General features: G+C 42.4%; 1 protein-coding gene across 2 annotated transcripts in view; it reads left to right on the forward strand.

Annotated features, from left to right (window-relative positions):
- Positions 1–15,924, forward strand: part of KDM5A (lysine demethylase 5A) — an 82,492-nt gene that overhangs the window by 14,999 nt on the left and 51,569 nt on the right. For both annotated transcript variants that reach the window (XM_084648415.1, XM_084648416.1), the window contains 6 exons: positions 1,081–1,169; positions 4,662–4,820; positions 5,934–6,053; positions 9,893–10,051; positions 11,990–12,171; positions 14,926–15,088. In XM_084648415.1, coding sequence (XP_084504541.1) covers positions 1,081–1,169; positions 4,662–4,820; positions 5,934–6,053; positions 9,893–10,051; positions 11,990–12,171; positions 14,926–15,088 — 872 coding nt within the window. The remainder of the gene's footprint in view (positions 1–1,080; positions 1,170–4,661; positions 4,821–5,933; positions 6,054–9,892; positions 10,052–11,989; positions 12,172–14,925; positions 15,089–15,924) is intronic.

Genomic DNA, 15,924 nt, shown 5'->3' on the forward strand with positions numbered 1-15,924 from the left:
AGATCAGCAAGGGAGGGTTTGCCCTTCCCCAGTCATATACAGCTTGATACAACTGGCAGTTTACTTCTGGGGGAATTCTGTGCCTAAAAATTGTGCACACAACATTTTAAAATTCTGCATATTTTATTTGTCAAAATAACACAATATAATCACTCCAGTTTCAATTATTTTGGTAACTTGTTTCAAAATACCTGTCAACAAGTATGTCGTCAATACAGACAACAGCAAAAAAGACTCTCCCAGGAGTAGAGAGTTAAAAAAACCCCTACAACAACCCAGTTCCAGTTGGTAGGTGCTGGAGGCGGGCTGTTTGGGGCCTCCAGAGCCCAGACACCTGGAGTCCCAGAGCCCAGCTGCGGGGCACCCTCTGGCCCAGACACCCACACCCTCTTCTACCCAGAGCTGAGTCACAGGGCATCTCACTCCCCCTCAGAGCCCAGCCACAGGGCACCCTCTGGCTCAGACACCCATACACCCCTCCCCCTGGGGCAGCCCCTGGCCCAGACACCAGTCCGCCATTCCCCACAGATCTCAGCCATGGGGCAGCCTCTGGACACCAGGTCCCCTCTCCTCCTCTTCCCCCCACACCCCACAGAGCTCAGCTGTGGGGCAGCCCCCAGCTCACACACCAGCACCCTCTTTACTCCTCCCAACTTCTTTACTGTCCTGCCGGGGGACATGGTGTGGTGCAGCCCTACCCTTCCTTGCCCTTTGCCAGAGTTGGCTGAGTCTCTCAGGTCCTCTCCTGTCCCAGGATCCAAGAGCGTGTAGCCTCAAGCCCTGCCAGGCTGGGCACTCCGCTCACTGCGAGTTGGGCTCTGCAGGATCCAACGACCCCTAGTGGCGGCCAGAAGTTCTGTTTGGGAAACAATTCTGTGAAATTCTGCAGTTTGCAGGGGTGCAGAATTCTCCCAGGAGTACACTGGTCAGGTACACCAAAGAGTTCTGGCTTTCTCTACAGCACTAAGTAGTATTGCTGCCAAAGGCAGGGTACCAGGCTGGACTTGACATGATCCTTGTATGTTGGCTCTTTCTTTACGCTGTATTAATGAAATGTATGTGACTTTATTTTACTTCAAGACGAGGTCTCTCGAAGACGCAAAGGTACCAAGTCAGAAGCGTTTGGCATGCAGATGAGGCAGCGCAAAGGGACAATTTCTGTCAACTTCGTAAGTGTGATTTCTTTGCTCTGGAGCACATGAGGAAATGAAGCTTGGGTTACTTTCTGATTTATTTGTGCCGTTGGGAAAATAGGGCACTGTAACAGATATTAGATTATCTGCTGTATGGTGAGAATTTGAATTAATCACAGGAAAAACATTCCATTTTAGGTTGCGATTCTACCTTAGTTTGTCAGAAAAGAAGGGTATTCTATCCTGAAGAGGCTGGCCCGAGACTCAGGAGATCTAACTTAAATTCTCTCCTCTGCCACAGATGTTCTGTATGATCTTGGGCAAATTGGTTTGTGTCTCTGTGCTTCAGTTCTCCAACTGTAAAATGGAAATAGCCGTACTCTCCTTCCTCAGTGATATTATAAGAAAAAATACATTAGATTGTGAATATACCACAGTAATGGATACCATATGAGTATCTAAGATAGTCTAAACCAGTGCTTCTCAACCTTTTTGATACAAGGGACTGGCTTGCTGCTGTCCTAAGCTATGTCAGAGAAATATCTGGAACCAGCGCCAGTCCACAGGCTGGTCGTTGAGAAACACTGGTTTAAATTACTGAAAACAGGACTGAAAACTGCTTTTTTGAGATGAAACGTCTCATTTTTGTTAGTATACAGGGAGAAAAATAAAGGGAAGAAATAAAATCTGTGTAGCTGTTTGATACTTGAGCATGGAAAAACAGCGTATAGTTTCTTTTATTTTATTGGATAACTCAAATGGCGTTATTTAAACTGTCATACTTGGTATGTGTACACAATCCTGAATAAGGATTAGTACTTCTAACATGTCTAAATTAAGTTCTGCACACTTCAAAAACAGCATACTGAGCATGCAGAATGCATTATTTTTCCTTAGCTTCAGAAAGTCTTCCCAAAGCTTGTTGTGGTTATTTGAAACATTAGTTATTCCCAGTTCAAGGAAGGGCTGTGGGACCTTTAACAAAAACTCAAATGAAATCTTTTAGATGAAGAAATGGCTTCTGAGTTAATTTATGGGGGTCATAAATTGCAATTTAAAGCAGCAGCAGCTAGGTGCTTGGAAGCAGATGGTGTTACCAGTGTGAATAGGCCTGAGCTTGTCTCACTTTCAAAACTAAAAGAACTGGATCCCTTTAGTACTTAGATGAGTTACTTGCTGAGAGTACATGATATTTCTAGGCTTGCTGTTTCTCCATGACAGGAATGGCTGCTATTAGTGATTTTCATTTTTTACATAAGAAAATTTTTACAATAAAATCTTATCTAGTCAGTTTTCACTTATAAGGACACCTGATTTTTGATTCCTATTTGTGTTATCTCACACTTGTGGGTGGGGTTCAAATAAGGTAGCAATAAAAGCAGAAGCTTGCAGCTATATTGCCTTGGCTGTGGTCTTGTAAAACCAATATAAATGAATGCTGTTTGGGTATGGATAGTAGTTGAATGAGAGACCTTCAAGGAGGTAAGTCTCTGAAATGTACATGTCCTGTACGTCAGTCTATAGTTGTCGTCTGAAGAATATACTACTATAGTTTTGGTTGTCCTCCTTCCCTACCCATTTATTATTTTACCTTTGTGTAAAATGGTAATTCTGTGCAAAAAATGCATAAATGCAAAAACATTGAGGATTTAATTGCACAAAAGTCACAAGATTTGAGAGTCCCACAGCAACCATAAATATGCTTTTGTGTGTTTGCTTTACAGTATGGCTTTGATATTTAATCACACGTTAACTGTGCTGTAATACAAAATGTTGCACGTGTGTATTGAAGATGATGGAAAAAGGGCAGTGCTGTAGGATCATAGTATTGCTTGGTGGGAGTTGCTATACTAAATGTTGCAAAACAGTTTCAATTGTAAACCCCTATTTCTACACACTTTGTTTCTGAAAGTAACCTGTTTGGCTGATGCCTTCCATCAAGAGCCTCTGCCATATCAGTTTTCTTGAGTTTGTTTGAGATGGTGTATTTTTCCTCCCCTCCTTCTCTGTGTTTAAAAAATAAATAAAACACCACAACAAAAAACCCATCACACTTTTAGACATCGTTAGGACACAAATAGCTTAAGTTTGAAACTTGGCCTGGATGTGATCTTCCATGAAGACTAGTGTTTTCACTAAATCTGGAAAATGGTGGACTTTTGCAGAATTCTGACCATTTGAAAATTTCCCATCAAGCATATGTAATTGAAAACTGAGATTTTAAGGAGCATTGCATGCTTGCACACCTAGGGTGTGCATCCTCTCCTAAACAGGATGGAATATCAGTAGGGCTTTGCCTTACGTGATACATTCCTGTTGTGTTTCAGTCACTTAAAAGACTTGATGTTGTAGTGACAGCCTGACTTAGTTAAAACTACTGTCATCCTGTCTTGCTTTTTAGGCTACATAATAAAAAGATACAATCTGGGTTGTCTTTCATCTGTTGGGAATAATGGGGGAATTTGGATCAAGTAATGTATTACATTTGAGTGTTCTAGTAACTGATTAAACGTAAAATTATTCTTCAGATACAGCAGGTGAGTAATGGACTAATGTATTTCGATTGTATCACAGCTCAGATTTATAAAACAAACATTTTAGGGACTTCAGCTATTTTTCTCCCTAAAATATACCCATCTTTACGGATCCTGGAGCTATATTTCTGTGACAAGCTCTAGCAGGAGGGAATTTGTGACCTTGATTGTGCAGTAATTTCCTTGGTTTTTGAGACAGTTCTTCAGGTCAGACAGTAAATGAGGAAGTGGTTTGTGGGAGCATGAGTTCTTACACTTTTACTTTGCTACTTGGAGTCCTTACCTTCATGTAATCAAAGAAGAATAAAGATGAAGGGGAAGGATTGTTAGCACTGGTGCATGTAGCTTTTGCCTTTGGATTCTCAGCTTGTAATTTGCAATGTTTCTCTGTTCCTGGGCTGGTCTATTTTTTGTCTCTGCGTTTGAGAACAGCTTCAGATATAATTTCACTCATATTGTGGATACTGATGTGGTGCCTATTTTTGATCTAGCCACAGGGGCTCTTGCAGAGTGCACTGTGCAGAGATCTAATTTGAATTAACCGTCATTGGGGTTCAGAGAGTGGGAAAGCATTCATACTGAGGATGTGGCAAGGATGGATCCTCATCTTCTCAAAATTAATGTAAAATAGTTCTTCTAGTTAAAGTAAATGAGTTCTTCAAGTTATCTATTTGGAAGATACTTGATAATGCCCTTCCTCCCCCTGTAGCTCAGCTAGATGGATATTCCCTAGCTCCCTACCATCTTGTGTCTTTTCAGATTCTCAGATGTATGGCTGCCTTGGAAGGCAGGAGCTCAGTGGAGGTTTATCAGTGCTTCACTTGTGGGGTAAGGTGGTGGGAGGGAGAGGATTCCCTGATGTCGAAGTATCAGATTTCAGCACTGTGTACTGTTGCATAGCTAGTAAGACTCTCTAGCAAGGCAGCTTATGGAAGGCAGCATCTGGGTAATGGAGACTGATCATAACATTACACTGACTTTTTTTTCTCCACAGGTTGATCTGTATGTTTGCTTGTTTTGTGGCCGCGGAAACAATGAGGACAAACTGCTATTGTGTGATGGATGTGATGATAGCTACCACACTTTTTGCTTGATTCCCCCTTTGCCTGATGTGCCCAAGGGTGACTGGAGATGCCCGAAATGCGTTGCTGAGGTACAAGAACTACTCAAGCTCTCTGCATCTAATCATGTTGTTAGGAAGAGCCATTTGCAATGGTAGCTCAGCCCTTTGGGCGCTGTCTTCTTCCTCTTGTCCTTGGAGCAGAATGTGTAGGTTTATATTTCGTTTGGGATATTGTCAGGATGTGACCTGTGACTGTGTCTCCAGAGGCCCCTTGTTCCGCAGACACAGCTGCTGGGTAGCATAAGAAGGAAGAGCGTCTGCCGGGGAAGCTTAAAATTCTCTGGGCAGCTGAACTCTGCATAGTAAGAGCTGGGATTGAATTTGAGTTACCAGAGGGTGTTAATAAAAAGTAACTAGCCATCAGCTGTGTGACATGTTTGCATGTTCAGATATACCTCTGTGTACATAAATGCTGTCAGAGGGCTCTATTGGTGTTGAAAGGGGCATCGCGGAAATAGGCAAGGTGGACTAGCCTGTGATGTGACCAAGGCTGCTGTTTGCCCCCTCTCTGTGGATAAGACAGTGAAAGAAACTCCTCTGAATCTGTGCATGTCAGATGACTCAAGTTACTAACCAATTAGCATAAGACCATTATACCAAAGCAGTTATCCGAATAAACCCTCTTACCCCTTCCTCCCGCCCTCCACATATGCTTATCTTCTCCACCGCTAAACCAGCTACTGACTTACTAAAACACGGTGGGTGAGGTAACATCTTTTATTGGACCAGCTTCTGTTGGTTACCTCACCCACCTTGTCTCTCTAATATCCTGGGACTGGTGTGGCTACAGTTACACTGCGTTACTAAGACTTAAGTTTTGCTCTAGTGCAGTTCTGCTACAGCTGCTTGTCTTCGTGCCCGAATCTCACATAATCCCCTTTTCGCTTAAGACTGCCTAAGTATCTTTGCTGTCCCTTGTTGTTCTGCCTTTTGGAGCGCAGGTGAAGCAGTCAGCTTGAACATGTTAGTTTGGCTGCCCAACTGTTAGTTGTGTGGTAGGAGCTGCCCCATATGCAGAAAGCAATTGAAACCAGTATTTTGCTTTTGTATTAGCCAAGAATACTGACCTAGACCCTGATCTCCAGTAGGAGCCTGGCTGCTCGTCATCAGCTGTAGGAGTAATATTTGTATTGCCTCTCCTAGGAATGTAACAAACCGCGTGAGGCCTTTGGATTTGAGCAGGCTGTCAGGGAGTACACCCTCCAGAGCTTTGGAGAGATGGCGGATAACTTCAAATCTGATTACTTCAACATGCCAGTCCACGTAAGTATCCCTATTTGTCAGGATTTGTTACTGGGGAAGGCACTGAAGTATCAGCTGACAAAGTTTTTGATGGGCATCTCATGATTGACTTAAAGGGGCAATGTCAGTTTGAAATATGTGAACAAATGGTTTCGCTTTCTGGCATCTGGTCACGTCTCCTTCAGTTTCCCCTCTTTCTGCTGGTCGTCTGCTATTTCCTTCTGATGGATGGGTGACTTAGGCCTATACCCCTGCACAGTACTCTGGCCAAACTATTAAATTCCTTCCTTTTTCAGGGTTCAGCAAACCAGACAGTCCAAGTAATGTATGTATTCTTCCTCTAGCCCTTCCCCAAGCTTCACCTTGTATTTAATCCTTTTGACTCAGGCATGCTTCAAGTCTTTTGACCCCTGTTACACACCTGGACGAGTGTCCTCCTCACCTCCTCCATGGATGGTCACCAGACTGCTGTATTGGAACCAATGTTTGAATTGCACATGTTTCCATATCCACTGGGTTTGAGCAGCATCCAGACACTCATGCTAGTTCTTACCTCTCATGCACACTCCTGGGGTGCAGACTCCCTGTCTGGCACTCCCTCCTTGGGATGTGGGATCCTGCAGTCCAGCTGCCTTGGGCTCAAAGTCAAGTGTTTACCCACCCCCTTCTCTGTCCTCCCTCTTAAGTCGCCCCACCAGCTAATGCACATTTTCCCTAGCGATGGACATTCTGGTATTCAGTTCAGCTCTTTGGTGATGTGTGGCTGATAAAGTAAGGTACACAAGTTTTGTAAAGTAACTTTTTAATCGCATACACACAACTTTACTCTTAGACAGTATAGGGAATATACATCTCTATGCATAAACAACAAACAGCTGAATGTATTTCCCTCCTTCAGTCCTCTATTCCTGAGACGCTTTTAGGTTTAGTTTCCCTCCTTCAGGGCAACCAGGTCCCTCTGACCTTCCACTCTTTCTGCACAGTCTTCTGGTTATGTTGAAGGACTTCCCTCCTCTTGTCAGAGAGTGTGTCCCACTTTAAAAGCAAGTCTGATGTTTCTTCCTGCTTCTTTTCTCATACTGAGATTTTCCCTTCTCCCTGCTTTCAAGTAGGGTTGCTGAAAGAGGGTCAGTAAAAGTCGGTGACTCAGACTGTTGCCCTCATGGTACCATCTGGGAACGGCTCTTCAGTTGCTGATGGTCCTGTTTCAGATTCTCAGACCTGGTCTGTCTTCTGCCATAAAATGGAACAGATTAGTCATAAATAGAGTTCATAAAATCAAATGGAATTCACACCTTTCTTGAGTTCAGTCAGTGGTCTTCACTAGGATTAACCAGCTAATGCAGGGTTGAAAGGAGGACTTTGTCCCTCGCTGGAAGCCCGCAAGCAAAACCAGTCCCCCCAGGTCTTGAGTTCGTACTAGTGATGTGCTGCCTCAGGCCTTTTGTCCTTATTTCACCCCATCTTGAGACCATTCTGTGAACTCTGTTCTTGTCTACAATCCACTTTCCGGACTTAGTGTTCTCTTCATGGAGAGCCCTTTAGTTTTCACTTCCTGGTCTCTGCAGTCACCTTCTGCTCCTTGCATATATTTGGACTCTGGATAGCCTTCCTCCAAGTCCTACCCTCCCTTTTCTTAACTGAGCCTTAGGCTTTTTGTATAGTTCAGTCATTTGACTCCCCTCCCTCATGATCACATGAACCACTGGGACTATATTGCTCATCAGTCCCTCCTGGGGACTATCTCCCAGCATGTTCTTCTTTAAAGGGCGGAGTTCTATAAGATTTGGATTAGTGGCACTTTCTTTTAAAGGGCCTAGTATACTCTGTTACCCTAGCTGGTTTAACAAGTTTCAGATACCACTGCTCTCCGCTCCATACCAAGTTTTATTTTTAAAAACTACTTTTTCTTATTTATAAAAATGTCTATGATGTGTGTGAGAACCATACAAACTGGAGAAACAGACTATGGTCTAGTTATACAGAAAGAGCTGTCAGATGTGTAATATACAATATATAAGCCCTCAAATGAGAGAGAAGTTTCCCCAGTAATCTTTTTTGCTGTAATAATCTAGGGATGGATTTGTGATTCAGTCACAGGACTGAAATGGAAGCTCTAGGTTCTGTTACTATTTCTGCTGTAGATTTCCCATAGCGTGGCACCTTGAACAAGACACATAATCTCTCTGCTTTGTTTCTTCCATCTGTAAAATGGAGATAATACTTCCTTAGCTGATAGGGTATGTGCCGCTGCATTAATGTTTGTGAAATACTGTGGTGATAAGCACCATAGAAAAGCCAATATAAAAAAATAACTTTAGTGTTACTTGCAGCAATGATAGATCAAAAAAAGTTTCAGGCAAATGTGGTTAAGTTTGTTGTCCCATTAACACTCCAGAATTAGTGAATAGTTTCCTTTTTGGAAAGGAGCACCTTGCTCAAGTAGAAACAAAAGAATCTTTCTGCCTCTTGTATTTCTTATAAATCTGTGAGTGGCTGAGAGTTTAGGGGCTCGGGGAAGAGGACACTGGTCTGCTTGACCCAAATGGACAGCTGTTATCCAATTTGTTGTGATAGATGCACAGTCTGGTTCTTTGTTCAGTGAGTATCAGTCTGTTCTGAAGATCCGATTGAATTATTGCATATGTCATGGTTGCTGTCTTCCTTTCTGATGGGTATGTGGATAACCTGGTCTGGTGATGAAATTACATAAGAATGGCCATATTGGGTCAGACCAAAGGTCCATCTAGCCCAGGATCCTGTCTTCCGACAGTGGCCAGTGCCAGGTGTCCCAGAGGGAATGAACAGAGCGGGTAATCATCAAGTGATCCATCCCCGGTCACCCACTCCTAGCTTCTGGCAAACAGAGACTAAGGACACTATCCCCGTCCATCCTGGCTAATAGCCGTTGTTGGACCTATCCTCCATGAACTTATCTAGTTCTTTTTTGAACCCTGTTATAGTCTTGGCCTTCACAACATCCTCTGGCAAGGAGTTCCACGGGTTGACTGTGTTGTGTGAAAAATTACCCCATAGTCCATGATGTAGTAGTCCTTAATGGACACATTTGGAGTGCAGAACATTTGCTCATTTTTTTTATTCTTCTAGAATTATGGGGCTATTTGTTTTTTATTAGTTTTTCTTACTAGAACTATCTCTGGGCAGTTTGTCTCTAATCATCCTAGCTTTCTTTTCCACCTACTCCTTCCCACACAATGTGACATCCTGCTTCTAAAGCCTGGTCTACACTACAGAGGTCATCATAAGGCTGCTTACCTTGTCCTAACTCTGTAAGCATCACTACAATGTCAATATAAGTTGCACACTACACCGACCTAACAACTCCACCTCAGCAAGAGGAATAGTGCTTAAGTCGATGTAATTAGGGTGACGCAGTGTCTATGTAGACACTGCATTACTTACGTTGGCTGTCAGCCCGCCGGGCTGACAGCTGGAGCCCTCCTTGCCCCCCTGGGGTGACAACTGTCAGCCCCCACACTGCCCCACTTAAGTCAGTGCAAGCACACACCACCTGCAGAAGGAGGGTAGTGTGGATATGTAAAACGCCCATAATTACTGCGGTGGCTGTACGTCAACCTAACTTAGGTCGACTTAATTTTGTAGTGTAGATAAGTGTGTAATTTTGTAGTGTAGATAAGTGTAGTGTAGATAAGGTGTGAGGAATGGCAAAAAAAAAATTATGATTTCCGTGGAACTTGATTCTTGTGTGTGGTGTGGGAGGAGACTGGATTTAATGTCTGATCTGTGAGGTGTTGGGAAAGATGTATTATCAGTTTTGGGTGGGTTTTTTTTTACCCTGGGATAATGCTGCATGCCTTGGAATGCCTTTGTCTTTACAGATGGTTCCTACTGAGCTGGTGGAGAAGGAGTTCTGGCGACTGGTGAGCAGCATTGAGGAGGATGTCATTGTGGAGTATGGGGCTGATATCTCATCCAAGGACTTTGGAAGTGGCTTCCCTGTGAAGGATGGTCGTCGAAAGATGATGCCAGAAGAGGAGGTGTGAATGGGGAAATGTTAACTGACCCCAAATCTTGCAGAACAGGAAGTTGCACTTCATTTAAGCATTTAGGACTGAAATTGATGTGGATTTTTGCAGTTTTGTGAAGAAAAATGGTGATAGCTTTTACATGTGCCAACATTTTTCGGGCAAATGTGATCTGGAGGCTAAGGGAGGGGGATCAGAGTCAAGACACCTAGGTTTCATTCCTGGCGCAGTCATTGATTTACTATGACTGACCAATTATTTTTCTTGCTGCAGTTCTCACCTGTTTTGCATGGCTGTTCCAAGGGTTAATCTTTGTAAAGTGCTCTTCAGGTGAAGGTTGTGATAGAAATGCAAGGTATTAAGGCAGTACTCAGCATGCATTTCTGAACCGTTCTCAGCATAAGGAGACTGACAGGATTTTTTCCTGAACTCTTCAACTTTCTATTAACTACCAGAACATCAGCCTCTTATCCAGATGTTCTATATTTAGAATCTATTGAGGATAAGTTAAAAGGATTGGTTTTCAATTGTTCTCCTTACCTGTATCTTCTCATATTCCCAACATACAGCATATGCCATACTATCATAAGCAGTAGAAAGGGAAAAGAACCACTAAATAATCTTGTCCATCTTCTCCAGACATGCCTACAGTAACTATTACTAGGACTCAAGTTATCTCAGTACCCTTTCATGGCTTCTGCTCTGTTTAATTTAGCCAATATGAGTTGCTGATAGCCTGCAATACATCTGCCATCCTGGAATGTGGGCTGGTGTGAAAGAACTATGATGAGCATTTGAGACATGTTATATATGAATACAGTTCTTAACTTTTTGTCTTTCTGGTGGTAGCATGTTGAGGTGTCTGAAGTTAGAGGTGAATTTGGGATCATCTAAGCAGTGACTTGCTGCTATTCTTTTGCCTCCATACTTTTTTACCATCACAAGTGTTATTTACTCTAACCATAATACAAAAACTAGAGTCGCCTGATAAAATTAATAGGCAGCAGGTTTAATTCAAGCCACAGGAAATAATTTTTCCACACAATGTACAGTTAACCTGTGGAACTCATTGCCATGGGATATTGTGATGACCAAAAGTATAACTGGGTTCAAAAACCAACTAGATAAGTTCATGGAGGATAGGACCGTCAATGACTGTTAGCCAAGATGGTCAGGGATGCAACCCCAAGCTCGGGGTGACTAAACCTCTGGCTGCCAGAAGCTGGAAGGGAATGACGGTTGGATCACTCCAACTGCCCTATTCTGTACAGTCCCTCTGTAGCTCTGGCATTGGCCAATGTCGGAGACAGGATACTGGGCTAGATGGACCATTGATCTGACTGGGTATGGCAGTTTTTATGTTTTTAGCAAGTACAGTAAAGGAGTTCTCCTGTTTTAAGTATGTACCCTTCAAGCAGTTTTTATAAAAAAAAAGTTAAGATCAGTCATTCTGCAGTAAAATGGGCCTTTGAGTAACTGATTTCCCAGAATATGGTTCACAAAGATGTAGTAAGACTTGAGTTTCATGATTTCTTTGAAGTGTGTTCAAGGCTTGAATTTTGCCTTCAGGATATCATGCTGATGTCATTTGCTACCCACTTTGTAGGGACCAGTGCTTTACTTGCAGCGAAAGAACAGGGAAGAGTGAAAGTCTTAAGCATGTTTAGGTTTCTATCTAAACCAATATCTAGTGAGAGAATTACTTCAATGCAGGCCTAACAGGATTGGCTGCTAATTAAGGTCTAAGGAGTAGTTGGAAGACTTGATTAAGTGCTTGATATCAAGAAATACTTCCCACTTCTGAAGCATCAGCATGGCAGAATACCAATCAAAGGCTAATATGTAAATTAATAGGCTGCTCCATTTATCCTGAGGGCTACCTTTTCCTTAGGCTTGTTAGAGTATTTGAATGGTTTTCTGACTTCACAGCTTTCTCCCTTTCTTTGGCAGGAATATGCACTTTCTGGTTGGAACCTGAATAACATGCCAGTGTTGGAACAGTCAGTCCTCGCTCATATCAATGCAGATATCTCTGGCATGAAGGTGCCCTGGCTGTACGTAGGGATGTGCTTCTCCTCTTTCTGCTGGCACATTGAGGACCACTGGAGCTATTCCATCAATTACCTGCACTGGTATGGTCTCTCTTCTTGTCACCCTCTTTCCTTACATTGCCTTGATTGCTCTTAACTGATGCAATTCTTCATTTAATACCTGTGCCTGGTGCTATCCATTCTTATTATTGTTTGTTCGAGACCAAAGGCCCGTAAGAGAGAGAAGCGGTTCATTTCCTTAGAATGAGACTGACACTAATAGGAGAGATGGATGAAGATATCATTGTATAAAGCACCTCGGTGTTAGCCCTTTGGTTACATGTAGATGTTTAAACACCATCACCAGTGACAATGGAAAATTCTGTTCTACAGACATCCTTTCTGAGCAAGTCTTGGTGCACTCATCTAATCAAGCAATCCTGTTGGCTGGATGATAAGCTGCTTTATAATGCAGTTTAGAAGTAGTATGTTACATCAGAGCAAATAGCTGAGCAGCTCTATCTTGATGTAGTGGTGCTCACACTACTGCCAGTTAGGAATCTCACAGTGATGTTAACTTAATGTTAGGCTCTCCCAAAATATTTTGGTGGTTGTATTTTTATTTAAAAAAAACAACCACCACCAAATTCATTGCAAACAAACCACTCATGCTGCAATTTCCCCAAGTCCAGGCTCAGTAATAATGGAGCCGTGTTTGGAGATAAGCTGTGGGAAGCACCCCTATTCAACATGAAAAGTGTATGCTTGTGTGTACACCTTGTAACGGTCAACTTGCCTTTGAACTGTGATGGTAATTTTCTGGAGAAATATGTTTGCTAGTAACCAAGAGCCCAGAGTATAGTTTGAGTTCAGTTACTGGCTTCAGCATGCCATGAGCCAGATCATTGTTGCTGGGCTTTGGTGCCAGCTGGTGGTTTTCAAGAGTCCAGACAGGTGTGAGGGGAAGGGGAAGGTTTGCTTAGTGGGATTTGACTGGTTGTGTCCTACCAGCAGGTGTCACTGAAGACTTCAGGAATCAGATGGGGTGTTGGTGTGAACAAAATTCGACTCTTGAGTGCAATATTCTTCTTAGCTTTCTGGCTGACTTCTGAATAATTTTGCAGTGTATTTAGACAGTGAACGCTAGACAGACATTGAGGTATTTAGGCAGAGTTGCTTGCAATTCTGAATTAGTAGGTAGTTTTCTGCTACTCAAAATATTATTGACAAATTCTTGGGCTCATAGTCCAGTACAGAGCATTGTGGTGCTAAGACTTAACTGGAAAGACTGCAGTAATTTGTTTGGCAGTCACTCATTTTTTATCGGTTGATTTCACTCTTGTTTGTCCCAATCCCCCTTCATATTTAACATATTAGGCACATGACCTGTCACTAAGTGTATAAATCTCACCTTAGGAATCCCAGTCAGCTGTCCTTCTCCTGTGGTTCAGAACAGTGGTTTCCAGTAATTGGTTACGTGTAGCAAAGTGGTGGCTGTAGGCTGCATTTCCGTGCTGGAATGCTGAGTTTGTGTGCTGTTGTCATAATTTCTGATGCAGTTGTGCACTCTTCTGCTGGTGTCAGAGTTTCGACTGTTCTGGGTAAGTGCATTGTGTTAGGAAGTGGCTGTTGCAGTCAAGATCTTAGTCTGATAAAACCTGGTCAGTTGACTGGCGGAAAAATAGGAACCCTTTCCTTGGAGAAAATATTAGGCATCTGTCTTCTCACGTAGGCCTCTTGTGGCAAAGTGGTACTTTGTCAGATAATGGTAGAAAATGCAGCTGTGGATTGTGTTCTGGAGTAATTCACTTAATAGTCAAGTTAGAACACTATGTTCATTTTAGCCCAAGAAGAAAGTAAGTTTGAGAATGTTGTTTCTTGCCACGTGCAGAGTGTCTCAGGAAGAGTGGTGGGAGGCTCTGTGAAATCACTGGAGTATATCTTGTGTGACACTGACAGTATCATGAATGAACTTTATTAAATTTGGTTTAATACCTTTTGGGGTCCATTGCATTAAAAATGCAATTGTGTGTGTTATGGAATTGTATGTATATAACTTCTCTAGGAGACTGACTAATGAAATCTCTGGAAGGTATTAGGAACTTCAGAAGGCTTTTGGGAACAATCCCTGTGAAGTGGATTTCCTAGGAAGTACCTGGGGGGAGGGGGATGCAAATGTGACCCACTTGAATCCATCCTTTTGAAGCTATGCTCTGGGGAAGAAAACCCATTGTCTTCTAATTACCTGCTCCTGGCAACTCCAGATCTGAGACCCCCTGAGATGTATAGAGGGTGGACTAAACATTATGAATGTGCTTGTTCTGAGCTGAAGCTGTGATGAATTTGTGACCACAAAAGAAACCTCTTGAGTGGAGTTTGGAAGGACTGCTCCAGCCAGAGCCCATTTTAGGGTTGGGGTGATCTCTGGTAAGCTTATTAACATGTGTATAGGCTCTTTTTTGTTGTTTTTAATGTGTTCTCTGTAGTGCTTCTACCTTAAGAATAAAATAGGTTTGCATAGAAAGAACTGTAGTAACTTGTAAGTGTTGACAATCACTGTTATAAATCTCTGAAGAGAAAGTGAGCAGGTGTGCTTGAATAGCCTGCCTTGGCTTGGAATAACACAGGGAAGTGCGGCAGGGAACTGTACTACCTGGAAATACCCTGATCAAAACAGAGTGAGACACACGTCAACACCCAAGAAAGGCAACGTCTGGGGAGTTGGAAGCCTGAGAGTGAGTGTCATTGCTGAGGGGAAATACCAGTGCAGTTGTCCTGAACTGACACACCTTGCATTAGGATGACATCCTCATTTTCCTTTAGGTAATGTGTATTGTGGGCTATGTTTTCTGCCAGGGGAGAGCCGAAGACATGGTATGGAGTGCCCTCTCATGCAGCAGAACAACTGGAGGAGGTGATGAGAGAGTTGGCCCCTGAACTGTTTGAGTCACAGCCTGATCTCCTGCATCAGCTTGTCACCATCATGAACCCCAATGTGCTGATGGAGCATGGTGTGCCTGTGAGTAGTACAGGAGAATTGCTTCCATACCTCTGTAACCCACTGCTTATTTTTATATACCTTTTGCTTTTTGACAGATTTTCCTTATGATGTGTTGGAATAGCATTTAAGAACTCCGATGGTGATCTCTTGGATCCGGTTAATCAGTTAAGGGGTGGTCTTTCATCTAATTCTCTAGCATGCTTCAGTAGAAGGAGGTAATGTTCTGATGAAGGACTTCACTGTGAAATTGAAGTCTGTGTAGATGTAGCAGAATTCAATTAGGTTGCCACTAGTGTGTTCTCACTATCAAATGATCTTAAGTGGCTCACCTGATCAAGAGAAACCTTGCAAAAAGACCCCAAAAAGCTGTAAATAAAATAAAATATGATATAGAACAAATATATTCACTGCATATCATAATTATTTGATTTTTGTTTCTGTATTTATCAGCTGTTAAAGAACCAGATATCTGAATTCAATATGTTAATTAAATAGTAATTAACCACTGGGCTTCGGTTAAATGTCACCATTAACATAGTCCAGTATCTGAGGGTGGCCAGCAACAGATGCTTTGGAGGAAAGTGTAATAAAAAAAATCCTGTTCTAGGCAGATGTGAGGCAATCTGCCCCCACATTAGGTCTTATCTTATGATGTTTAACAGTTTGAGGTTGATTTAAGCCCTGAAGCATGAGGTTTAGTATCTCTTCGAAAATTTTTGTTGGCATGAATTATAACTGTGGATATTCTTGTTAGCAATATATATGTCCGTTCCTTTTTCGAAACTGGAATTAAGAGAATATCATAATATGAACCAAATTAATGGAACACTGTCAATTTAAAATCTTGTGTAAAC

Source organism: Lepidochelys olivacea (assembly GCF_965140295.1).
Source record: "Lepidochelys olivacea isolate rLepOli2 genome assembly, chromosome: 1".
NCBI classification, from domain to species: domain Eukaryota; kingdom Metazoa; phylum Chordata; order Testudines; family Cheloniidae; genus Lepidochelys; species Lepidochelys olivacea.